Source organism: Dermacentor albipictus, chromosome 1 (assembly GCF_038994185.2).
Source record: "Dermacentor albipictus isolate Rhodes 1998 colony chromosome 1, USDA_Dalb.pri_finalv2, whole genome shotgun sequence".
NCBI classification, from domain to species: domain Eukaryota; kingdom Metazoa; phylum Arthropoda; class Arachnida; order Ixodida; family Ixodidae; genus Dermacentor; species Dermacentor albipictus.
In genome coordinates, this window is record NC_091821.1 from 237,378,096 (window position 1) to 237,405,142 (window position 27,047).

Here is a 27,047-nt window from a genome sequence, read left to right on the forward strand (position 1 = left end):
TCCTCGCCCATTCGTGCCCCATCAGTTTAGGCTGCCAATATTTGATTCAGTGAATGGGCTAAGCCATCCCGGCACCAGAGCAACACAGACTCTTATCACAGACTGCTTCGTCTGGCCAGGGATCAACAAAAATGTTTGAAGCTGGGCAAGAAGCTGCCAAAGCTGTCAAGCCGTAAAAGTGACCCGGCACACGTGTTCAGCGGTGCAGCTGTTCTGACCATCAGAGAGTCTTTTAGATCACGTGCATTTAGACTTGGTGGAGCCTCTTCTGCCCTGCCACAGTTTCAGGTAGCTCCTCACATGTGTCAACCGGTACTCAAGGTGGCCTGAGGCGACACCTCTACAAGACATCACGGCCAAAACGGTGGCAGAAGCATTTGTTGCTACATGGGTGTCGCGGTATGGTTGCCCTTTGCCCATAACTGCTGACTGAGGCCGATAAGTCCAAAGTTCGCTTTTTTATGCCCTGGCGAGACTGCTCGGCATGCACTTTCATAACGCCATGGCTTAGCACCAACAGAGAAACGGTATGGTCGAGCGTCTCCACCGACAACTGAAGGCGTCATTGACCACCATGCTCGACAGACAGCACTGGATGGAAAGGCTACCTCTAGTACTACTGGGGCTGCGAACAACAATCAAGGATGACTTCGGAGTCAGCGCAGCGGAGATGCTTTATGGGTAATCAATCTGCGTTCCCGGCCAGTTTTTCGGCACCCAGCAAGGCACTCGCCAGCAGTCGTGCAGCACTTAGGCTACATTCCTGGCTCGAGCAGCTTCAACCTACACCCCCACGTATCGCCCGGGAGCAGCCTGTGTTTAGTTTTCGGACAATGGACACAACCACGCACATCTTTCTGCGGCATGACTCTATCAATCCACCATTGACTCCTTACTATCGAGGCTTTTTTCGTGTGGTTTCGCGTTCAGAGAAAACCTTGAAGATTGATGTTTGCAGCAAAGAAGAGACAGTGTTGTGCGCCCGCGTGAAACCAGCCTATCTAGAACATTAACTCTTCATTCCTTCTGCGATTAAAACGCTAAGCCCCCGGCATTCTAGAGGGGGGAGTCCTTGGAGCAACCATCTGTCACTCCGCCGTGCCTTGCCGTGGTGGTCATTGCCCTTTGCTCTTTCTTGGAACAGAGGTGGCTGTCCAACAGGTGCGCCACCACTGCCACTTGGCAAACCTGCTTTTTACTCTTGAATAAAGCCAGTCGACTCTCCGTTCTGAACCTGTCAAAACGTGTATTACTTGCCTCCGCTAAACCAAGCTCCCAACAGACTAAACAGAAGCGTGATACGCCTCAATGCACTGCGCCAATACTGTGTAGTTGCAGATGACGGGGTGTACACTTTGAAAAAAGGTGCAGCTAATGTGGTGATAATTTTTAAAAATGTTTTCTCATATATTTAGAGCTCAATTTACGGGTGTGGTCCCTACATGGGCGCGGGGTTTTACTGGCAGAAATATGCAGCTTCTTTGAAAGGTGACAACAGTGCACTCTGCCGCTCAGATAAGCACACTTCGTGTGCTCTTCACTTCCTAGAGTGATAGCAGCTCATGTTCTGACGTGCTTCCAATCCTGAGGTTGCTAAGAGACATAGCTAAAAGTTCAAGCAAGTGTTAAGAGTAGACTGCATTTGTATGTGCAGGTGTATGTATGTGTGCGTGCATAAGGAATGATGAAGCTTTTGTGACATTAGATTCTCTTAACTTCGTGAAATATCTGTTTATTTTTATTTATTTCGATGCTTTCAAGGCCCTAGCAGGACGTTACAGAAGGGAGTGGGGAAAAAAAAACGTTTTAGTCATAATACAGCAAAAAGAAAATATGAAAAACGGCAAAAAAGCACAAGCTTACGCGAAACGCAATAATACAACAGGTAACGAGGCAGATTATTCAAATGCATTATTTTGCGCAGCGGATTTAAACAAACAAATGTCAGAAATATCGGCAACAGAGGTGGACAGATGGTTTGAATCGCACGCCATCTTTGGTATAAATGAGTAGAAATGCGCATTCGTCTTGGCAGTATGGAATGCGTATCCTATCGCGATGATCTGTGCAAAGTGATATGAATGATGGCTCAGAAAGATCACTTTTTAGTTGGTGATTATGGTAATAAATCTTGTGAAAAAGTAGCGATTGGGACAGCTTTCGACGAAGGGAAAGACTAGGAAGGCTGAAAGTTGTTTTCATTGTAGTTACGCTAGCAGTGCGAGTGAAGTTCGACAATGTAAAACGGGCGCTGCGATTCTGTGCTGATTCTAATTGAATAGTAAGGGTTTCGAAGCCCGGGTCCCCTACCAACCTTGTGTATTCTAATTTAGGTCGCACTAGGATTTTGTAAAGTAGTAGGTTTTATGAATATAGAGTCATAGAAAAGTTAAGGTGCAAGTAACCAAGCATGCGATTAGCATTGTTAACAGTACAATCGACGTGAAGTTGCCATGAAAGATTATCAGTTTTATGAACCCCTAAATATTTTTACGTCGTTACTTCAAGTATACAGCCTGAAATATGGTACACACTAGGATTCACGTTAGCAGACCTGTGCGAAACACGCATAAATTTACATTTGTTAGAATTCAGTTTCATCAGACAAGTGTTAGACCAACTAGATACCTTAAGTCACATTGTAGTATGGACGGATCTGAAATGGAAGAGATTACTCGGTAAATAAAGCAGTCATCTGCAAAAAGTCTGATTGTGGAGTTGATAGAGTTTGGTAGATCATTAATATATATTAGGAACAATAACGGCCCCAGCACCGAATTTTGAGGCACGCCTGAGGTAACAGAACATGGTGAAGAATCAGCGCTATTAGCAGTGATGAATTTAGTTCTGTTACGCAAAAAACTCTCGATCCGTGAAAGAATTATCAGGGTCAACATTCAGTTAGCTGAGCTTTAAACAAAGTAGTTGGTGGTTAATAAGATCAAATGCTTTCCGGAAATCTAAAAATATGCAATCAGTGAATAATCCCTTGTCTAATGCGTCAAATAAGTCATGGGTGAACGAGATGAGCTGCATCTCACACGAAAATAATCATAGAGTTTCATATTAGTATAACTAGAGGGAAATCTGGCGCTGCGATCGTTAAACCATCATGGAAATGATGAGAAGTACAGGCTTCGGATTGGCATTCTGTTGACTGGCGAACTAGTCTACAAGTATTTTTTGGCAGTTTTGGTTTCGCTCCAAGCGTAATTGCTATAACCTGCAGTGGGACAGTGCAACGCAAAGCTCTCTGCCTTTGTTATGTTGCTCGAAATGGCGATAGCGCGCTGGGCCAGCGGCTGGGACGATATTTGTGTTGCGGTGTGGTGTTGAAGCCCTGATGAGAAAGCGACGGCATCGCAAATGTTGAAAGAACATGTTTTGACCGTTTGGACCTTGGTTTGTTAAGTGTGTTAGGTTGGTGCTGTAGTGTCACGTACTTTATGAAACTTCAGAATAGCAAAAAGGAGGCACTACTGATACAAGACATATACAGTTGTACTTCTAGTGGCTTGACAATCAAATCTTATTAAGGGCTTTATTATGCTTTCCTCGTTTATGTGCTCATTGAAATGCGTGTTTTAGGACTTTGAGAACACAAACTTGTGGTAGGAAAGATTGCTGCCTCCTGGCTGTAGTCTAGTGTTGCAAAATATGTAAGTGCAAAGCCACGCCATAACACTTTGGAAGCGGTATGTCAATATAAAATATAATGAAGCATACTCGTAGGAGGCCACAAGCGTCCTAGCTAGCACTGCAGCAGATGTGCTTAAAAGTTCTTGACATTCAACAATCGTGACAGCTGACGCAGCCTTTCGAAATAGCGAGAGAGTTCGCAAGTGCTTGTCGTCTGCTAGAAAAGTCTCGCATTTGTAGCTTTGTAGCGAGCAGGCATCGTAGCAGACGACACTTGTAGCATTCCTTTCAAAGGCGCAACACTTTCTCACAAAATACGTTTTTATTCCTATAAGCACTTGAGTATTTTTATATAAGTACATGCACGGTTTTTATTGCTGTTGTAAAAATAAATAAATAATTATTTTCTGGCATTAAATCGGGAACAGAATCGAACAAGAATGCATACCCTGGTGTGCCCTGGTGATAAACCATAGTGAACAGCGCTTCCATCTCAAAGTCATGCAGAGTTTATGTAACGTGTTGTACGTTATATAACATACTGCAGAAATAAAGTTATATTTTACGCAATAATATTTGAGTATAGCTTCGTTTAATGCGCCGCAAGCAAACACCACTAGTCTAAAAATTGAAGTCAATCCGAAGCTTGTACTTCCCATCATTCCCATGTAGGTTGAGGCAACGCTCATGAGAACCCACGTAGACACTAGCGCCACATTTCCCTCTAGGGTATTTATTTAGAAACTCTATAAAAATAGTTTGCAGAAACTATGCTGATGAGAAAAAAGCAACGACTGATTTTCAAGAAATTTAATCAAATTACAATATATGATATGTTCAAACATTTTACATGGGATACTTGTTAATGATATCGGTGTGTAGTTGGTGATGCAATCAGTATCACCAGACTTCAATATTGGTACAACCTTGCCCACTTTCCAGTCCCTGGGCAACTGTGCCAAGTCAAACGCCTGCGTAGACAGTTCACTCAAGTAAATGGAAGAATAAACATTTGTGTTTCCTAAAAATTCCGAATTGATGTCAATTCCTGAAGATGAGGAAACCTTTAGATTACGAAATAAACTTTGTACAATTTAGTCCTGCATGATTTTGCTATTACATCATCAAAATACCATATAAAAATTTCAAATGGTAGGGGTGTAAGCATCTAGCTATCATCATCTATCACCAGTGCTATCTGAAGCTTCAGCCATGGCCTTGAAGAAGTACTTGATTTCACAAAAAGGAGTGCTACTGTTTACCATTCCAAGCCAATTGTGGTGTGTGTTTGCTATCTAAATGTGTTATTGTAGGAGTACTACACTGATTAGAATCGCAGCATTAATTTGACTTCCTGCGTGAGGTATGTGATTGTGAAAGTATTCTAAGTTGTCTTTTGCTTGCTTTTAAAGCTTCTTCTGCATGCTCAGATTGCCGCTGTGTGTAAAACTACACTTCAATCGGTGTTCACTACAGTGGGCACTTAAGTTGAAGTGTTGTGCTTGTTCTATGTGCATTGTGCTCTGTTCTGCCTGAATTTGGTGCTGGTAAATCAAGTTTCACTATACTTGTAACAAGCTATCCCAGCTTTCTCGTTTGGTTGCTATACTATGCTGCATTTAGGTAGCTGTGTTTTATTACAGAAAACACCTATGGTTACTCTGGGACAAGAAACAATGACCCACAATGTGCTCTGCATCCGTTTTGGGAGAGCCACAGCTCTAGCTAGATTTAATAGACGTGTTCAGGTGCCGCTAGGTTGCAGTAAGATTGTTGCACAATCAAGCATGCTTATATTGAGCATGGATATTGCAAATTGTCTCCATTAAGCAATGTAAATATTCCTTTCGGAATCAAACATAAAAATATGTGGGTGTTGTGTGCCAATACTGAACTTCTGTTGATACATTTGATGTATTAACTATTTACGGAGTCATGCTCTTCATAAAATCAGTTTTCATTGTGCTTTCAATGCTTTATCATTGCTTTGATATAGTGCAATCAGTTTGCAGAGCATGGGATTGCTTGAAGGGCATCCGATGGATTGCCTGCATGGCCTATTGTTCCAAAGAATAGAGTACCACTTTCAGCTGGTGGAATGAACTGTAACTGCTGGCAGCCCTAGTCAGAAAATAATGTAAAGTCATGTCCAGATCACTTTGTTTCTGTGTTGATGCCGTATTTAGAGTTCAGCTGTGGCAGCCTTAGGTGTACCACACTTTATACTCCATCTGAGCAGTTTTCATGAGAAAGATGTCAAAGCTATACAGAATGAGGCTGTGTTATGCTGCTTTGGAGTATAGTACTGGCACTGAAGCATTTACTCTAGAACCCTTTAGCCATAAAATATAGAAGTGATGCTTGAAAATGGTAGCATGCTCTTTGCGCAGTGTGGATTGTAATTAATCAAAGCTTCATGTTTCTGCACGTTGCATATTAAAGTGGAGTAACACCTAAGAAATACTAGTTGGTTTCAGTCTAAAAACTCGGTCAACATGCATCTTTGAACACATACAGGGGCAGATTTATGGGTCAGTCCAAGGAGGGGGAAAGGGGTGGTAGGAACTTTTTGTTGTTGCTTTTTGTGTATGTGCATACAAATAGCACTCATACAGGGTGTCGCGTTAAGGTTACCTAAGCTTTTAAAAATAAAATGTAGAATATATGAGGATGCAACCACTGGTATTCTGTCAGCAGAGACGTACCATACCAGGAAGATTTTACTCATTGAATTATCAATGATTTAAATTTAAATTAACTTAACGAACTTTTCAATGAATGAATTTAGGGTGTAAATTTCAATAGAAAAGTAATAATTGTGTTTTAAAACACCTGGTTCAGTTATTTTCAGTGTGCTATGCCTCATGTAATTATTTTTTCTGCATTATAAAGAAAATGTGCAAAATATGACAATAGCTGCATGTCTGCGTGCCGCGTGCCATGACAACAGCAGTCCCAGGTGTTATTCAGAAGAATAAACTCTGCTAAATGCCTCTGTCCTCTTCAGTGCTGCTGTGCACTGCATTGGCTTCACGTTTCACGCGGAAAAGGCAGTTTGCAGTGACGAATGCCAATACCCATGCCTCGCCACTTTCATGTGGCCGCTGAGACAGGCATTTAGCAGTTATTTCTTCTGAGTAACGTGATTTGGAGCACTGGTGTTGTGGCGTGCGGATGCGGAATCATATGGCTATTTTCATATTTCGTGTGTTTTCTTTATAATGCAGAAAAAATAATTACGCGAGGCATAGCATACTGAAAGCAACTGAATTGGGTGTTTTAAAACACAATTATTACTTTTCTGTGAAACTTTGCATCCTCAACTCAGTAATTAAATAGTTTGTTAATTGAACTATCAATAATTAGCTGAAATAAGAAAAGTCCTCCTGGTGTGGTACATACTGCTGACAGGAATCCATTGGTTGCATCCACGTATGTTCTATATTTTATTTTTAAGATCTTGGGTAACGTTAGCTGGGACACCTTGTATATATGCTATCAATGCTGAATAGCTTTACCATGTATTGGGAACCTATATTTAATTAACCCGCCGTGGTTGCTCAGTGGCTATGGTGTTGGGCTGCTGAGCACGAGGTCGCGGGATCGAATCCCAGCCACGGCGGCCGCATTTCGATGGGGGCGAAATGCAAAAACACCCGTGTGCTTAGATTTAGGTGCACGTTAAAGAACCCCAGGTGGTCAAAATTTCCGGAGTCCTCCACTACGGCGTGCCTCATAATCAGAAAGTGGTTTTGGCGCGTAAAACCCCAAATATTATTATTATTATATTTAATTAGTATATATATGCATGTTACTAAAACTTGATTTTTTCCTACCACCCTTATAAATCCTAAAGACCAAGGATTTCCTCCAATACACTGCAGTTCTTTTATTATTCATCTATTAGCTTGTGTCTTATACCAAGTTTGTGCAGAAGTACACAACGTTAGAATAATTGAACCTGGGATTGTTTATACATGGTACAACAATGACAAACGTAGGCAAATAACACTAAAGGTTGGACAACATGCAAACATATGAGTGGTTGAATAGAAAGTTTATGTTAAAAAAGACACCACAAAACATTACTTGCCTCGCCATTTATGAAAACCTGCAGCAGTCACCCAAAATGTTATTGTGATTCTGACTGAAGTGCGCTCTGACACAATGGCAGAGTGCCAGTGGAAGACTGATGCTGGTGAGATTTTCAGAAAAGCACATTTTGATAAGGCATGACTAAGTATATGTTTCACCTAAAGTGAAACAAAATTCAATACAATCAGAAAAAGGCCAGAGAATTAAACCATCTTGCATACCACCACCTACATAGCACTTCTTGGAGGCATGCAGCCACACGGACTTCAGTCACTCATTATGAGCTTACCTCTTGGGTGAAGTTTGTGAAAATCCCCTAATCCCCTTAGCTGAGGCAGTGTGAAGTCATAGGTGCCCTGGTCGGTCGCCATGGGGCCCCACATTTGAAGACCGGAGCCGCATCTCTCATGAGGTGAGGGCCACATCTCCATCGTCTCTGTTCGTGGCTCGTCTGCTTTCTTGGTCCTCTTTGGTCACTGCTCCGCTGAAGGTTGGAACAATGCCTTTTTCTCCTCTCACTTGTATTACTTTCTCGTGGATGGTGTTTCGTTGTTCAGGCATTTCTGCACCTTCTTCAACAAGATGGGTCATAGCATGCAACAGTTTACGCTGCATACCGCCTCCAAAGATTTATTTTCGACATACTGCGTGTCCCAGCGTTTCCTCAGCAGAAGCGGCTCGGGTCAACACTGCAGGTCCCGTAGGGCATCGGTGCTTCTTTGTCTCCACTGCATCCTTGGTGGCCTTTGATTATGGGTTCAGGAAAAATGGTTGGGGACACAGAGAATACAAGTGTGGGTGAAAAAGTGACTGAAGATATATTTTTTTATGGCGTGAGCTGGGTGGGTGTTGTGTATGTGTCAGGGGACCGGGAAACTGAGATGAGCGAATGCTTTCAACCCAAAACAGTTATAACTTGCTTGTGAAGCAGCTGATTTCATTTTGTATTTTCGTTGGTATCTCTCAGAATCAGAGGGTAGTGGAGGTGCAGTTTAACTGAATGTGTCCTTACGTGGCTCTAGCTCTGATGGCAACACTGAGTCATGGGGCACACCAATGTATTTATCCTGTGCTAAGGAAATTCATGGGATGCAGGATGGTGTGGCTATGGTTGCAGCTGTTGTAACCACATGCCCAGCTGCACAGCTCTGGTGGCACAGCTCCGGCCCTAAGCAGAGTTTGCTTATCTGGTGTCGGTGGACTGCCCACAAGAAGCATAGTGGCAAATACAGACATAAAAATAACTAATTGATATTGTAGAGGTACATTCCTTACTTTCCATCTGAGAGGACAACTGTCATCTGGTTTTACAGCTTCATTTCTGGCGAAAAATGAATGAATGAATAAAGCCTTTATTTTAAGGAAGGGGACGGCTCTAGGCCGCTGATGGGGATTAGGAGGGAAGGGAATGTGGGTACCCAGACTGTTGGCTGAAACACTTCATCTCAGTCTGGGATCTTCAGCTTTATGCAGGCTCAGGTGCATGTTTAGCTCCGCCGCTCTCACGTGGGCTGATCGACCCCTTCTACACTACTCGAAACAGGCCACTTTGTCTGCCATATGTCGCAATGGCTTTCTGTGTTTCAGGGTTAGTTTGTGTTGCAATTCCTAATGTTCTAATGTCTCCGTGTAGTAGATGCTGAATGTTGGATCTCCCTTGTGAAAAAGCTGCACAGCTCCAAATGAGGTGTTGCAAGTCTGCTCTGCATGACTCCTGGCAATGTGTACATCGGGTGTAAGTCTTCGCAATCGTAGCTTGTCTGGGTTGGTGCCATTTCTCAAGTATGTGTGGTGTGCACGCAGCGTTTGCCATAACCTTATTCAAGAAAACCTCTTCCGTGCGGGTAAGCCCGCCCTTGTCGTCAAACACATGTACTGGTGTAGCTTCTAGTAATCTCCGTTTACTGTCTGCTTTTATTTTAGTACGAATGTAATGCATCAGTGCTCTGCTAGGAGAGCCTGCCGCCAATATGTTTAGGTATGGGTTTTGGTCCGCGGGGTTTGGCGAGGAAATGGAGTGTGGGGGAGCTGTACGTGTAATCAAGCCCACCCGCTTGCGCGGCAGCAGCGTGAGCGGCTGCGTTTCCTCCATCCGTGCCGGTGTGCCCCGGTGTCCATAGGATTTCAACATTTGTCCCATTGTCCTGTATTCTCTTTAGCTTTTCTCTGGTGTCGTTGGCCACCGCATCATCTGTCGTAGGCCCCGTTAATTCGGCCACTGCTTCGTACGAATAAGTAAGGATCCGATAATTATTCCGCACACTCTGCTCTACAGTGTCTCCCATATCAATGGGAATGGTGTTGACTGCTCCCCATATAGCTAAGAGCTCAGCGTGCAAGGTTGCACCCCCAGGAAGCTGACATGTGTGATAGCCATTGTGTTGGGGTGCAGATGTGCTAACCCAGGCCATGCTTGCTATGTCGTTTGTGATTGCAGCGTCCGTGTAGATGTCAGTGGTGTGCTGCGGCATGTTTAATCCCAATCTCTTTTCAAATATTTTTCTAGCTTCCGCGTTTCGTCTGGCGATAGGGCGTTGTTGCCTCCGTACGCCCAGTGGTGCTTCCCATGGTGGCGTTATGGCCGCTTCAGCGGGCTCTGGCTTCGCATGGACTTGTTTATCCCATGCCATGATCTGTTTTCCTTGTGTCGTGTTTTCCAACCAGGATCGCATTCGAATTCGTGCTTCACTGATTATGTCCCGTATGGGTGGAATCGCTACGAGCTTGAGCAGGTCCTCGTTCCTCGTGTGCTTTGGTAGCCCACTGATCGTACGGAGGGTGGCCCTGTGTAACTTTTCGATGTCACCGAGGTTTCGTTCAGAGAATTCGTACAAGGGTGCCCCGTAAAGAATCCTTCCAACCGCGACCGCTTTTGCAAGCGTTTGGCACGCTTTCTGACGCGCTCCGCCATACTTGCTCGATATTCGTCTAACCATGTGCAACAGCGGTCTCCATTTTTGCTTTAGTGTGCGAATCCATAGCTGGGGGCTGTTGCAGCTAGCAATCTGTGCTCCAAGAATCCTAATTTGTCCATTGGCCGACGTAATATCGCTTTGGCCGATGTGTAAAGTGATCTGCTTGTTTACATTGGTTGCTTTCTTTCCGTCTGCGCTGATCAATTCTGTCTTCTCTGGCGAGAGTTGCAGTCCGAGGTTATCTAAAGTGTTGCTAAGGCTCAGGATCGCTGCTTGCAGCTCAGTTTGCATGCTCTGTATGTCGGAATAATCCGCCGCTTCCGTCCATATTGTTATATCGTCGGCATAAATAGTAAAACGGGCTGAAGTGTCTCGCTCAAGACTTTCTGCCACACGTGTCAAGGCCAGATTGAATAGCATAGGTCCGAGGATGGAGCCCTGGGGCACTCCCCTATCCAAGTAATAGGTCTTCGGACTCCATCCTGGTGCCTTGCCATGGAGCTGAATTGGTCTGCTTTGGAGAAAGCTAAGTATCCAATTGTATGTTCTTTGGCTAGGGTACCTGGTTGCCAGTTCCTGTAAGATGGCCTCTTGTTTCACGTTATCGAATGCTTTACGCATATCGACTGCAAGAATATAGTCAGGCATCTGTTTGCGAGACTTACGGTTGATCACTCTGCGGAGCAACCAGAGGCAGTCATGTGTGCCCATGTTCGGCCGAAAACCTGCCTGCGCAGGATGCAAACCCGGTTGTACATATTCGATGTAGTGCTGCATTCTTGTGTGTAGCATTCTTTCTATCAATTTGCAGACAGTTGACGTTAGAGCTATGGGGCGTAGGTTAGCTGGGTTCGTGTGGTCTTTGCCCGGCTTCGGTATGGGGTAGATGAGAGATAGTTTTAGTGAATCTGGCACTAGTCCGGATTCCCAGGATTCATTGATAATTGTTAAGAGCTGTTCTTGAGCTTCATTGCTGAGGTTACGAAGTTCTTGCCAAGTCACCCCATCGTGCCCGGGAGCTGGTTTCGTTTTGCCTCGTGCAAGGGCTGCTACGAGTTCACCCAGCGTAAAGGGCGTGTCTAGCTCCGCTTTCGCGTTGTCTATCGTTGCAGAAGGCAGCGGTTCAGGAGGCGCCTCGGCAGCATGTGGGAAGAAAGTGTGGATGACGCGGTCCTCCAGCACGGCAGGCTCTTCTCGCAAAAAGAGCTCCTCAAGAGGAGGCGCGCCTTTCTTGCTCCCAAGCAGGCTCCTTAAAATCTGCCATAGCTTTTTTAGGCCGGGTTCCCGGCCAAGCTTCGCGCACGTATTGTGCCACGTGTCTGCTTCGAGTTGTTGTTGGTATTCCTTGATGAGTCGGTATTGATGTTTAAGGCGCATTAGATCTTTGTGACGCTTTCCTTTATACCGGTATTGCTGTGTGAGGCGGTTGACCTTCCGCCATAGATTTGCAAGGTGCATATCCATGTGAGTTGCAGTGTCATCGCATGGGATAGTTTCCCTGGCCTCCGGCCGTGCCTCCGCTATCATAGCGCTGAATTGTTCAAAGTCCGCAAAAGAGTCCCCGGTAGCCATTCTAAATTTTTTCCAGTCAAAAAGCACCGTTTCTCTCCTCTCTCGGATCTTTTTGCGATTGAGCGTGATAATTATTGGTACTTCGCCACTCACTGGTAAATTAAGTGGTTTTTTTCCTCTTCTGTTAGAGGAATAACTGGGTTGGTGGTGCCTCCCCACCCTAAATCTGCCAATGAACATCTATCACTTTATTTCTTAAAGACCTCAGTGAAAGCATTGCAAGTTCCAAATCCACAGCAATTTCTCAAAAGTTTTCATGCAGCTGCACATGGCAGTGCATTTCTCTTGAGGGAAAGTGGTGGTGCCTTTGTTGCTTACTTCATGACATATTCACTGTCCTTCACATATTTCTTTCAGAACTTTAACTTTGCCTCATCTTGCCTTGATCTCAAAATTCTAGAGGCAAAGCATGTTTTTAATATTTCTGGCCAATACCTGAGCTGCTCTAAGGCTATTCATACATGTAACCACGAGACAACCTCAGAACTTGCAAGATGTTAAAAAGAAAGAAAGAAATGAAAGCAAACTTTTTCTGGGACATAGCTACATGGTGACACAAATGACTTATCATAATACGATGAGCTATTTTGTCATAATGAATGCATTTGTGTTACTTGGAACGGGAAAGTTGCCATCCCTGTGATTGTGGCACAATTTCATCAAACAAAGCTTGTACATGTTTTTCAGAAATAGAACATCATGGTTGACATTCAACTACAGTTTTCTTTCCTAGGGATCTGTAGCATCATGCTATAGTCATATTGATGGCAACTTTCTTTTCCATGAATCTATTTTTACTTTGTGGATTTGAGCAGAATTCATAAATGGCTTAAGTAGAACTTTTCTTTGGCATCATCCTTTTTGCAGTCTATACTGTTATCTCTGCAGCTGCACCAACTGTTTGTTATTCCTAACCTGTCGAAAATGTTGATTTGAAAAATCAAGAGACTGTTTCCAAGTCTGGCTTTATCATTGAAGAACATGAAGGAGCCTTGAAAGATGTTTTCTTAACAGGTCCTCTGAATAAGTAGGAACTAACCAAAGATTGCCAAACTTCAGCTTATCAAATCGAAGAAGTTATCTTAAATGAGGGTCCACTGTAATACTTGCTACAGTGCTGTACAAGAATCGTAAAGTTTTGCTGAAGGTGGACTTACTGGTTAAAATTTTGGTGCAAGAGCAAGAGGGCATTTGATGCTTTTAAAGTGCTGCTCATAAAAAAGCATGTTGTGTTAAAGCTGGCTTGAGTCAATTTCTGATTGCAGGTTGGTGCAGGTAGTAAGGTCACTTCTCCGCTACTGCTGGGTAGGTGATGGAGTTTGAAGCTGTAAAGTCCAGTTTCATAAGCTTGCAATGTTTTATGAAGTATGTACAGGAAACCATTGTGCTTAACTGTTTGCTTGGAAGCATTGTGCAATGAGTAAATAACTTTAGAATTTTGCCTCTCTGCTCAGGGGCAAGACTCATGACTAGGGAACAGTGAAATTTAACAAAACTGCTGACAGGAAATTGTACACTGAATCACAACCACATCAGTTTCTCTGTGCTCTGTGGCCATGATGTGATAGCAGGCGTGTGCAGCTGTAGGACAACATTTTTGTAGTAGTAGTTCTTGCTGTAGTATTGGTATGCATCATTTTGTAGCTGTCGTGTGGCTGCACAGCAATTTAGTCACTTTGCATTTGGTTTTTGAATATTGTTGGTGTAGTCCAAATACACTAGACAATGTTATTGTGTGCAGGTGTGGGATGACCAGGCTGTTTGGAATGTTGACTACTGCCAGATCCTTAAAGAGATCACAGTGGAGGACATGAACGAGCTTGAGCGCCAGTTTCTGGAGCTGCTTCAATTCAACATCAATGTGCCGGCTAGTGTCTATGCCAAGTACTACTTTGACCTCAGAACTCTGGCTGATCACAATGAACTGGCCTTCCCTTCAGAGCCACTCAGTAAAGAACGGGCACAAAAACTTGAGGTAAGCTTGCCATTGACAAGTACGTTGTCCTGCAAGAGTATAATGGCTACTGGCTTTGTAACTAGAGCTTGCCAGCTTCTGTACCTTGTAACTGTGGTGGCTTGCACTCACCCGCAGTGGGTGATGATGTATCTTGTGCGCTGGTGAGCTATAACAGAGCACAAGTTGTCGTGGTGGTTTAAGTAACGTGACATTCTGCTCCTGAGCGTGAGACCAGGGGGAGTTCAATTCCCGGCCACAGCACTTGCATTCCAATGAGAGGGTGGAAAAGGAACACTCATGTAGTTAGATTTATTAAACATTTGAGAAGGTCAATACAACCCGGAGCTCTGTACTGCAGTGCCGAGGTGTTGCTTTGGGATGTTAAACCCAATCGTAATTAACTAACATGTTCAGCACTGACCTACAGTAGCTGGCAAGCTGTGACAACAAAATTGGTGCCATTAGCACTTGTGCACCAGGCTGCACAGTGTATATGTAATAAGGACACAACAGCAGGTGCTTATTTGCTGCATGGAGTGGCAGAGCTTGTGTCATACTCATAAGAATATACCTACATCAAAGAGAATAAACTGGCGTGAATTTAGGCTTTTCTTCATGCATCACTGCAATAGGTATACCAACGTCCAACATGAGGAATAACACTGCAGTTCAAGACATCGCATGTCATGACCTCAACAGCGGCAGAACTAACGGCTCTGTGTCGTGCACTGGAATTCATTGATTCTGAAAGACCTAGAAAATGGGCTGTGTTCTCTGACTCAAAACTGGCATTACAGTGCATGCAATCAGTTTTCCAACGCGGATGTCATGAACAGCTGACACGAAATCGTGAAACTTCATCACGTCCAACAAAAAAGTCACGAGGTTGTCTTTCAATGGGTACCTGGCCATTGTGGAATCAGTGGCAATGATTCTGCCAATAACGCTGCTCGCATGTCACATCAAGAAGAGCACAAGGTTCCAATCCAGGTTTTGAGGACAGACGCCGCAAGGCAGCTTCGACACCTGGCACGCAGTCTCTCACTGACCGAGTGGAACTCGCCAAACTTAAGACTTACACGACTGCATCGATTAAACCCCTCACTGCAACTTCGACCTCCATTCGGACTTCCTCAGCGTGAAGCTACGCTTCTCTGTCGCCTTTGGTTAGGAGTTGCCTTCACCAAGGCATACCCTACGTTAATTGGAGTGGCCGACAGTGCAGCATGCAAGGTCTGCGGCACAGAAGAAAATATTGACCACCTGCTGTACCATTGTCCACGATATGCCCCAGAAAAACAAGGACTTGCTAACGCTCTCCAAAAACTGGACAGCCGGCTGCTTTTCATGTAGGTGCTGCTGGAACAGTGCCTCCATCGCTTGTCGGCCCATAAAGCGGTGAAGGCACTTTTGTGCTTCTTGAGGACGACGGGCTTGTCTGAATGTCTGTGACTATTAGTGCAATTACTATTAGACCACACGCGTCAGCGAACTCGCTGCTGATTTCCTTCTTCCCTTCAGAAGCGAGTTCATGTAAACACAGTCATGTCAGGCTCGGTCAGCTCGATTCCTGACTCACCCACTGGTGTCGGGTTCATGTAAACGTAGCCTTTGTTGTGCTAGTTGTGCAGTGGTTGGTGTATTCACTCATGAATGACACCGGCAGAGTAGACAAAATACTCAAAACACACGAAATGTTGCGTTTTGATTATAGTTTGCAGCAGTTAGGGTCACAGAACGCAGAGCCTACTCACCTCGCTATGGTGGCTGGCCACGCCGCAAAGGAAAACACATTAAGAACAGGGTGGCTAGCGTTACTGTCAGCACTGCTATGTTTAGCATTCTTAATGAGGTGTACGTCTTTTGCATCAAATATATTGAATAATATTCTTATGGAAGGAGTGTTAATTATAATAGATACGAGCATAATTAGAAATTGCATTCTTGTACTTGCACAAAAAAGAAACACCACTTTATGCGCCTCTGGCAGCTACATTTAAAAGCTTGTTATTGGCCGCGTGACACAACCACCACTTCCTTGAGGTTGAACTCCCCTAGGAAATTCTCACGGTCCCTTATCCTAAAGGAGTTCATGGGTGCCCATGTGACACGGGTATAAAAGTGGTTTAGAGCAAGAAAACTAGTCGCCTTAAATATCACTGTGCAGTACCATTGGTGTAATTGGCTGATGCCCATCATTTTTCTGCCTTACTGCAAGTTTGGTTCATGTTTCTCTAGAAATATTTCGCAAAAGTTAGCAGTCTCAATTTTATTTTTGAATGTGCTTCACTTTTTTGTCAATAAAAAACAGCTAGCATTATCCATGTCACCACAGAATGTGATGCAACAGGGAGCTTTGTTGAACTATTGAAGTGGCATCACCAGTGTTGTCATTTTCTGATATGCCTGCTCTGAGTATGGATGACCTGTAAACTGTTTCGGAGTTGTGAACTATCAGTCTCACTTGAATATGCTTTCGTTTAGTGTCTTTAAATTGTACTGATGATCATTATCTTATCTGTAGTATGCTGGGTAATTTATTTTAAGCAAACGTTTTTAAATTGTTTCAAGAATATGTTGGACAGTTTTTAGCTTTGCACCCAGATTTCATAGCTTTCTCTCTCTCTCTCTCTTTTAAATCGCTAAGGTGGATACTCAAGTGACTTGGAACAATTGGAACAATTAGAACAGACATTGACTTGAGGATTACCAGTGTACTGCTTACAGCTGTCTTTTAGGAAAGTGACACCCAGTTTATAGTATTATAGCTGATTTATGTAGAAATGAGTTATACATGTTTGCATTTAGGACAGATTCCCAAAGAGCCATTATTATGTATGAACAGAAACAGTATATATATATATATATATATATATATATATATATATATATATATATATATATATATATATATATATATATAATTTTGCTTAATTTTAGTTTTGCACTGACTTCTTCTTGCATCAAAGCTTCGCGTTTTAACGCGACAGCATTAAGGAGCTCGTGTCGCAGAAATGCCGGTCTTGTCGTCGGCATTGGCCGTGTACGAAAAAATCCTGGAAGGCAATTCATAAATAAAAACAACTTGCAAGATGGGCTGGGTGGGAATCGAACAAGGGTCTCCGGAGTGTGAGACGGAGACGCTACCACTCGGCCATGAGTTCGATGCTTCAAAACGGGACAAAAGCGCCTCTAGTGAATGCGGTGTTGCCTTAGAAACGTGCCATTGAAAGTTATACTGCGGTGTATATCAGTAATGAGCACGTAAATGACAGAAGTCGCAGTTAAACGAGTCGCGAAGTGCGTTTCTGCTACATTTCTTCTTCTGCCCGTAGGCATTACAGCGGGGGGGAAAAGGAAACAAAGAACCAATAAATAAAGCAGGCAAAACATAACGTATACCCAGAATGCTGTCATACTCGCACATACACACAAAAACACTATCTTACTTCAGTGGGCGTATACAGTTTGAAAATGCATCATTTGATAGAATCATTGCGACATTGGATGGTAGCTTGTTCCATTGGCTTATGGTTCTGGGGAAAAATGACATTTTAAACGCTTCAGTTTTGCAGGCTATTTCTTTAACCTTATTTTCATGGTCCAGCCGTTGAGAAATGTAATCAGGCTTGGAAAAATATTTCCCGGGATTTATACCTGTTCGAGAATGGAATATGTTATGAAAGAGTTTGTCTGAGATATTTCCTGCGTTGCTGAAGTGGCTCCCAACTGAGGCTTTCTTACACAAGAATATACAGTATTTCTACAAAAGTGTACTGCTTCTTTTAGAACTGTCTGAAATAATTTGTCAGTAAAGTGTGCTGTGGCCTCGATGAACTTGTGTAGTTGCAAACAATGTACCTAGAGCGGGGTAGAGGCAGTGCTGTTATATGGTGCTGATCATACAACTTAGAGTAACAAAACAATAAATGTTATGCCACACATTGCCAAGTAGCCACGAGTTAAACTCACTAAAGAGTGTAATTGTTACTGTACGCAGAGTATGCTCGGCCTGTATAAACTTGCCCCATTTGTAAGCAGCATACATAGAGTAGGGTTGTGGTGGTGCCATCATGATGTAGGTGCCCCCCCCCCCCCAAGCATGATAATACTGGCAACTTCGTGTGAAGTTGACAGTACCCCAAGTATTGTGCAAGACACTGCCAAGAAGCCAGCAATCAGTTTACTAGTATATTGCTGTGTAAAGGATATAATAAGGTGGATATTTAAAAGTTTTCACTTGAAAGCGAGCGTTGCTTTTCTTGTAATTTTTTTCCTGCGTTTTTCAAGTGCTTGCGACCAAGGCTATTTTAGCAATCACATCTGTACTTTAATGTATGCCAATTCATTCTGTGCTTACTCTGTACTACTTACTCTGACGGAGCTCCAGAATTGTGCAATTATGTTTCTTAAGTACCATATTCCTCTAAAATACCAGTGTTGCTGTTCTTTCTTTTAATGACCCTGTTAACACGGCACTGAAGTCTACTACTGCTACTACTACTACTACTACTACTACTACTACTACTACTACTACTACTACTACTACTACTACACACACACACATGCACGCGCGCGCATGTATGTATGTATGTATGTATGTATGTATGTATACATGCAGCAAAAATACTCTGACAACTTTAAAGAGAAATAAGGTGGAAATTTGGTAAACCAAATGCCTTTGATTAGCCTAACTATGACTTCTTATATAATAGAAAAACTGGAAGTGTAAGAAAGGCATATCTAAGACTTGTAAAATGTTATGGTAGGATGTTTGTTTGTTACCAAGAAATAATGTTGGTGTTTTATGAGGTGAGATGAATTGGAAGAGATATAAGAACAAAAGTTTTCACTTTTCTGGTTTTCCATCTCAAAAACAGGAACTACACACATGTACACACACGCGCAAAATTATTTTTACAGCTAGACTATGCCTGAACTACACCTTGAATAAAAAAAATTGTCAAATAGTGCACACCTCAACAGATACAGCAGGTACAGTGTTAAACTTGTGTGATTTTATGTCTCCTACGCAGATTTTTAAAGTTCCACTAAAACAGGACAAGTGCATGCACCATCCTGTTCGTCACTCCCTAAGCTCAGGAGTTAATTTCTCAACAGAATGACATGCATCTGCAAAACCTAATTCTCGAAGCTAACTGCCAACTTGGCACAATGTATACGTCAGCACTAACTGACAAGTTTAATGGTTGCGGAAGTATATGCTCAAAACCAGCTATGTTGTGTGCCTTTTCAGCATGGCAAGAACTCAGCTTGTAACCAGCACATTTGGCAGTGGAATAATCTACTGAACAACATTCACAATCCATTTAATATCTGCCGTCTGTTAAAAGCAAAATTTTACACTAAAAAGGCAAAAGTCCACTAGAATGGCGACACTGTCAAATACTGATCATTTCTTATAAATTCAGTGTATGCAATTTGGTGTTTTCAGTCTTGACCAGAAATACTCAGTCCTACCTTTTACCCCCCCCCCCCGCTTTTTTTTTTAATGACTTAACACACTTATGTTCTCATCCCCAAGTATGTCACTAAATGGACACGTAAAGAGTTGTTTTTGTTTGTCGCTTTGCACACTCTGCCTTCTGCGATGAAGAGCTTGCCTACATTGCTCATTTGCAGGCCATGTCAAGGGTGTGCGAAGACAAGCTGGGTGAACTCCATAGGAACGGCTTTAAAAAGTGGTCCAGCCTGGACAATGTGAACAATGTCTCTGTTCGCCGGAGCACAGCCATTCTGTCCTGATGATACTGTCGTCCGTATTTGCTTCCCTTTGTCAAGTCCTTGCCAAACACAACCTAATGTTGAGTATTTTTTATACATGTTATTTTCTTTCTCGTGATGGTGCTGAAATTGAACTAATTGCGTCTTAAAAGCGCAAAAACTGTTATACCTAGTTATGGATATGTTTGAAGAAGCCTGTTTGTTTAAAACCTAAAAAATTGAGTCATATTGGCTGTTAGTTTTACACAATTTGGAAACATGTTTTTGTTTGTTTATTTTGCTGTTATATTCGTTGCATATACACTCGTTGCTATACTTTGTGTGTTTCATTCCGCACATTTACCGGGACAGAAGGCACAATCCATAACTTTAGACTTTCTTTTAATCAGGCCTTGGAATGAATGTACACAAGGGACTTTGTTTACCATGTTATGTCAATAAAATTTCATTTGCAAAGCACTTTATGCAAGTTCTTTTACTGAATGGTAATACTTGTACAAATTTATGATAATAAACGTGTAAATTCTCGCTTGAACAATGTCCAGTGCATCATTTGTTTAAAGATAAGGCAGCACTAGTTGATGGCGTATTGCATTGCAGGTAGGCACTTTATTAGTGGATGGCATTAAGCCATGCTTGCTAAAGCATAGCATAAATATGCACCCTTTTCTACTCTGGACTACTATAGTGTATATATTAGTGAGACAATCAGAGCAAGGAAACAAGTAATAATGTAAACGTAAGGTTGAACCGACTCTTGCAAAGAATAAGACTACCAGTTGAGGTGATGTGGTATCTTACTAGTCCATAAAAGCACCTTTGGTTATTCATTAAACCTTTAAGGCACTGGTTAATTATGTCAACTAAAAATGTGGTTTCAGACAGACAGACAACAAGCTTTATTTGATCCTGGGGAGCTACTGGTAGGACCCCTAATGGGAGGCCGTTGTAAACGCTGCCTGCACCCACGTAGAGGACAGGAAGCTGTGACGCTCCACCCTTTCCTGGGCCCGCTGGATAGCCTGGGCTTGCTTTCAGAGGAGTGTGCTTCTGATAGCCTCCTCACATTCGGCTACGCTGGAGAGAAGGTCATTAGGCAACACTGGACATCGCCAGAGCATGTGAGCCATAGAGCAAAAGGTTTCACTACAGTCGGGACAACCGGGGTCTACATCCAAGTATGTCCTACTGAGGAAGCCCCACGACAGGAAAAATCCCATCTGCAACATTCTAAGAGTAGCTGACTGACCTCTACTGAGCTTCGGGTGAGGCAGAATTCTGTCAAGTTGGTAATCTTTAGTAATTTCATTAAATGTGAGAAGTGGATCATTCTGCTGAGTCCCTTCTGAAGCATCCAGACCGTCGCGGCACATGAATTCTCGCGTGCGGTCGTGGGCCAGCTCATTAAGGTTTGGGAAGCCCTCGAGAATGTTTACCAATATTTGTGTGGGGAACCACGCAATATAATGAGAATCGGGGCAAGCCCTTTTCTCTAGAATAGAGGTTGCCTCTCAAGCGAGGTTACCCAATTCAAAAGCTCTGATTGCATCTCTCGAGTCTGTGTAAATGTGAAAACGCTCTGGGTCACACAAGCCCAGCGCCACCGTGATTTGCTCTGCCATACTCGGGGTGGCTGCCATTACTGAGATGGAGGAGCGCAGCACCCCCTGCCCGTTTATAATTGACAACACGAAAATTCTCCCGTTTCCGTACTGCGCCACATCGACAGAGACCGAGGAATCTATGTCATCCCCAACTTTCTTCAAGATTGCTCGTGCACGGGCTTTACGTCTACCCTTGTTATGCTGTGGATGTAAGCTTCACGGGAAGGGCCCCACCAGGTAGGTCACCCTCGTTTTCCATGCCAGTGTTATCCGTCGGTCCTCCTTTATCCTAGGAGCCATGCCAACCTCGTCAAGGATTTGCCTGCCAGCCTTGGTTGATGATAGCCTAACCACCTGGGCCTCTATGATCTCGTCTATGTTATTGTGCATCCCGAGTTGATCTAGTCTGTTGGAGCTCGTGGCAGTGGGCAAGCCTAGCACTCTCTTGATGCTCTTGTGCATGAGGGTGTTTAACTTGGTCTTTTCCGTTTTGGTCCATACTAGAGCTGACGCCACACAGTTAATATGGCTCATGCGAAATGCGTGGTACATCCGAAGGAGGTTGTCTTCACCGAACTCCTTTTTATTTAGTTTCAGCACATTTTTTTTTCAGACTCGTAAGAAGCGTACAGCTGAAGAACGGATTAAGAATTTTCTATTCTTCCGTGAGCTTAATCAAGTTTACAGAATATGCATTCCATGTGAGAACTCTACAGAAACATCAGCACATCAACTCTTAGATGTCTGGCATAATCGGAAAGCACCTATCTAGGCGAAAAGTATGCCTGTGTTTTACACCTTTGAAAACCAAAAAAGAAAAAGGGAATGCATTACCAAACGACATACTGATACCGAGAGCAAACACTTGGCTATCTATTTTGCAACTCATTTTACTAAAACGCTTCACACATATTACTCAAAACTTGCAGCACAGGTCTAATCAGGAGGGATTCAAGATTTATGAGATGCATCTTAAATACGCATTATTTGCATCATTGCGTTACCTTGGCATGCACAATTGTGCACACCGCGACGGAAGAGGCTATAGACTTGCATCGTGGGTCCATTTTTTTTTACATGCCTGCACAAGTATAAAGTAAGGAAGACTGAAAAGTTCAGTGCGGGGACTTAATTATAATGTAAAATATTTACTCCTTACAACACGAACACCTGCCAACTTTTATGATTTTATCGTAAAATGCCCACTTTTCAGAGCTTGCTTATAATTGTTGTATTGACACAAATATTTTCACAATTTTTCACCTGCACCTACTTTAGGGCACTAATGATTTCAATTGGTGCAACACAATTTCTATAGAATGATGATACAGCCTTTTAACAGATTTTCATAGCCTGATTTTTCGGACTTGCTCCATTACTCAGACCTAACTGTAGCATCACCAATCCGCCTAGTGTACAATGGTGACTGAAACTTAAGCCACTGTTGCCTGAATGTTTCATAAATGTTTCATGAATGAACTTCACAAACACTTCGGCTGCCGCAGAGCATTCTTGCTTAAACTATTGTGGGGTCTCATTCGTGTGGGGTTTCTTCAGACCAAGGAACAACACTGTAGTGCAAACAATCGCAAGGGCATTTATTGCACCTTTCATACACTAATGCCACCCAGCTGAACTACTACTGATGGAACATGCTGATGGATGGTGACGGATCAAGGAAGTCCGACTTACCGCAACAGGATATTGAGGAAATGTGTTCGCACCATGCCAGACACCAATGCCTAATTGCATGTACAGGCACGAATGTGGGCGCGCTCGAACGAACGTGTTCATCCATTCCGCTGTCCTGTTCCAAAGGCTCGAGTAACACCGCCGTTAGGTGACGTTAGCAGTACAACGCTCACGCCATCTCTCGTACTACTGTGCAACTACTCTGACCACTGCCATGGCGTAGCTACGCAAGGAAGCCGGATTACACGAGATGCAAGAGCCATGTGTCAGAAAATGGGAGGGGGCCCCACCTATATGGGCAGAGCGCGAGCCATTTTGATCTATCAGGTAGGGCTAATGGCCGATTTGGAAAAACAACAGACTGGAATAGTTTTACGTTATACTGGCCTTAGTCTGTACACAAAGTCTTCGCAGAAGTGCTTGCCGCAAACACGTGCGTTGGAGTTCGATTCCAGGCCTTCAGAGCTTTTTCGGACATGCCTGTGGCGATTTGAGCCCTTAAGGGCAGTAAAAGATGTGCATTCATTTTTTCGAATAGCCACATTTTCGGATGTTTCGCGGCCCCTAGAGAGTCAGAAAAATCGGACGTTGGCTGTACAATTGTCCAAGAGGATGCTTCAAATGGTCCATGTGGCAAATGTGCAGTGGAAGGAGGACAAGAACACAAAGGACAAAGGAACGAATGGGAAAGGAAGCGTGCCGCCACTTCTTTGAACGTGCTTGAGCCCAAAAAACAGTATTGCCATATGCAGATATGCAGATATGCAGGTGTCTCTCATCCAAACCAAAATACTCTTTAAAGCAGCCAAATGCAACACTGAGGCGTGATGCGCGGGCTGAGAGTATGCCAGGATAGTTGAGGTTGACCTCCCAGCTGTTTCAAAAGAATCTCACTTGTGACAAAGTGCGGGCCTGATTGATGATAGCTTGATGCATCTTGAAGCAGCAAATTAAGAGGAAAATTCATGTTTCATTTGGACCATGATTACAAAGACAATGCAAGGTGTGTTTTTTTTTCAATTATGCTCAGAATGTGCATGCATGCAGGTGTGTCATATTCATAAAAATACAGTAAGGAAAGAGCTTAAATTATGCACTAGATTTTGTGCATTTTTCTTTTATTAGCACTAGCTCTTACAAGCTTATACAAGAAAAAAAGGTTAAAAATGAGGTCCATTTTTTTTCCAGCATGTCCAAGCAGCAGATTAGTCACATCAGTACTTTGTGCAAGATAACAGAATGCAGCAATTATGCACTGGAATACACAAATTTTCTGTGTTATACAGGTAGCATAAGCCATTTGCTTAGTGCTAATGGAATCTTGGTATTGATGAGTAGTATTGATGCAACATAGTTTGTCTTTAGCCCACAACTAGTGGCAAATTTGCTTGTGCATAGTGTGCTAACAAACCTTTACACATAGTAGGAAGTTCCCAATCGAATTCATGAGCTCCCATGCACATTTCGGTAAAATGAGTTGCTGGTGACCACATAACACTGCAATGTGATGACATACATTGGTCTGCATACCAGGGAACACGAAACATGATTAATGGAAACCAATCTATGCAGCGATGCAGTGAACGTGGTGCTTGACCACAAGTCTTTTTCATCGAGGTTGCAACTGAGGAACATATGAAAAAGCTAAAGCTAGGGCTTAGTACAGCATTTTGCATTTGCCTTTAGAGCTTAACCTTTGTTTTAACGACTGCTGCCAGTAGTTAATTTAAATGGCAGCAGTTTTATCATGGGGCTTATGGCATCTGTCCAGACAACCTGCAGTGGTATTTTTTTACATGAGAAAGGGGGAAATTACCATTTTACACCTAGCTCTTATGTCACCTGGATACAAACCAAAGACAAGTTTAATATAGTGTGTACTTTAACCTATACTTAATGAAGCATATTATCCAAAACTGCCCAAGGCTGATGTTCTGAGACTAACACTGGGTTCTCAGCTGGTTTTCCAGTGCCAACATTCTCACTTCTATTATGGCTAATGGTACCTGAAGGAAAAACAGTGATGTTTCATTGGATACCATCACAAATTGGTATCTCACGAAATGACGCAGGTAATGCTCTCAAGAATTCAGCACACAAATTTGGCTTCATTGATATCTCGCGCTAAATTTGATGCTTATATACCGCCACCTACAATACTCGCATAAAGATAAACATGTCTCCATGGGGGTAATGTCCTAAACTGATCTCTGGCCATTCTGTAAGTAACCTGCTGTGAAAAGTACCTATAACTCCGGTTACGCATCAGGTGCATTAATGTACCAGGTGCACAACATATTTGAGAACATGGCTTCGAATTGGCTTAGACAGTAACATTCTCATTCTGTCAAGGTGCTTAACTTTATTTTCACTAACCCCTCTGTCGCCTATCCAGTACATTTATTCCATGGTATCAGCTTCCAGTCTGACACAGCAGAGAAGGATGTAAACTGTCCTAGCCACCTTACATGTAGACCAAAGCAACCTTGAGATCTCCACCTTCTTGAATGTGGCAAATGAATTTTCAGGGTGATATATGTGTACATGACCAATTATCATTTGTGATAAAGAAATAAGCACAGCCAATGGGCAGATGCCGTTTAGGCAAATTCATTTTTACAGCAGGTGGAGGCCATGGCGAGTGATAACCCTAAGCCAATTATGGCTTTTGTAGAGCAGCATGAAATGGCAGATTGAGGAGCCAAGCTTTCTGTGCCCTTGGTCATTAGGTGTCACTCCTGAATAATGGACTTGCCTGCTCCCACAAGTCCTGCATGACCTAAGAGTGGCAGGCTGTGAACTTCTCCAGCCATATCACCCTCAATGTGGTGTCCTAGTTTCCACTATAAACATGCAATACTGCTATGCAAGGGTAGTGTCACAGTGAGAGATTAACAAACGGCCACACAATGCTAAACTCCTGTTAAAGGCTGCTATTGTGGAAATACTGCCTAACATCGACATGTACTATCTAACCTGCGCATGCGGCCACTATAATTGAGGCTGAAGATTGTTTTATTCAACTGCGTAAATGACAATGTAAAAATTTATTGACACACTTGATTACCTATTAACACAATATAGCACATTTTATTGTACATTACTTGATATGCCAAAAAATCACCTACAAAGCTTGAAAGTCATTTTCCAAAAAAATTTTCTTTTCAACATTTTTTTTATAAACCAAAAAATTTAATTATCAAATAGTATTAAAAATAAACATGGTGATTATTATCTCTACTTGTCCAATCACCAAGTAAAGAAAAATAACAGCTCATTTAATGTTGATAACAGCTTTATTTAAATCATCTTATACCACACATAAGAAATAATCAACAGAAAGAACCTTCTAGCTTTAAAGTCTCACGCTGTAAACAATGCAAACAAATATTTAGAACAACGGCTTTTCGTGATGATGCAGCAGTGTGATAAAACAAGTGCCAGGGCTGCAGTCTGCAGGCATGTGACCACTGCTTTCAAAACTGCAAAAAAGAGATTGGTTGCACATGTAATGTTTTGGTCCTAGTTTATCATGAAGCACAACACTTCAAAATTTGTAATGTGCTTAAAACATTCATTGCACTCTTGGAAAAAGAATCCGTGGTCTCTTAAAACTGCGAGACTATGCATAAACCATGACTAGTCCTCAATGCATTTCACTATATAGAAGCACTTCATTTTGAAATTTCAACTGGCATAGCCCTCGAGCTCCTGTGCTTGAAGCGTCTATCATTGAAGAAGCACTAACACATAGTTTCATAACTGTGGATACTACTCACCACACACTTCTTGCCGGTAAAAGGATGACACTTATAAAAATATGAAAGT

At 42.8% G+C, this 27,047-nt stretch overlaps 2 protein-coding genes across 15 annotated transcripts in view; one reads left to right on the top strand and one right to left on the bottom strand.

Moving 5' to 3' along the window:
* The window catches only part of CycY (cyclin Y), a 73,630-nt gene extending 53,243 nt beyond the window's left edge, over positions 1 to 20,387 (top strand). For all 3 annotated transcript variants that reach the window (XM_065430942.2, XM_065430943.2, XM_065430941.2), the window contains exons 6-7: positions 13,963 to 14,196; positions 19,822 to 20,387. In XM_065430942.2, the coding sequence (XP_065287014.1) occupies positions 13,963 to 14,196; positions 19,822 to 19,944 (357 nt within the window). In that variant the 3' untranslated portion in view covers positions 19,945 to 20,387. The remainder of the gene's footprint in view (positions 1 to 13,962; positions 14,197 to 19,821) is intronic.
* Positions 20,388 to 26,496: 6,109 nt separating this feature from the next.
* LOC135901231 (protein CASC3-like) overlaps positions 26,497 to 27,047 on the bottom strand; it is a 139,403-nt gene continuing 138,852 nt past the window's right edge. For all 12 annotated transcript variants that reach the window (XR_010564057.2, XR_011511106.1, XR_010564056.2 and 9 more), the window contains one exon: positions 26,497 to 26,701. The gene's annotated coding sequence lies outside the window, so the exon portion shown is untranslated. The remainder of the gene's footprint in view (positions 26,702 to 27,047) is intronic.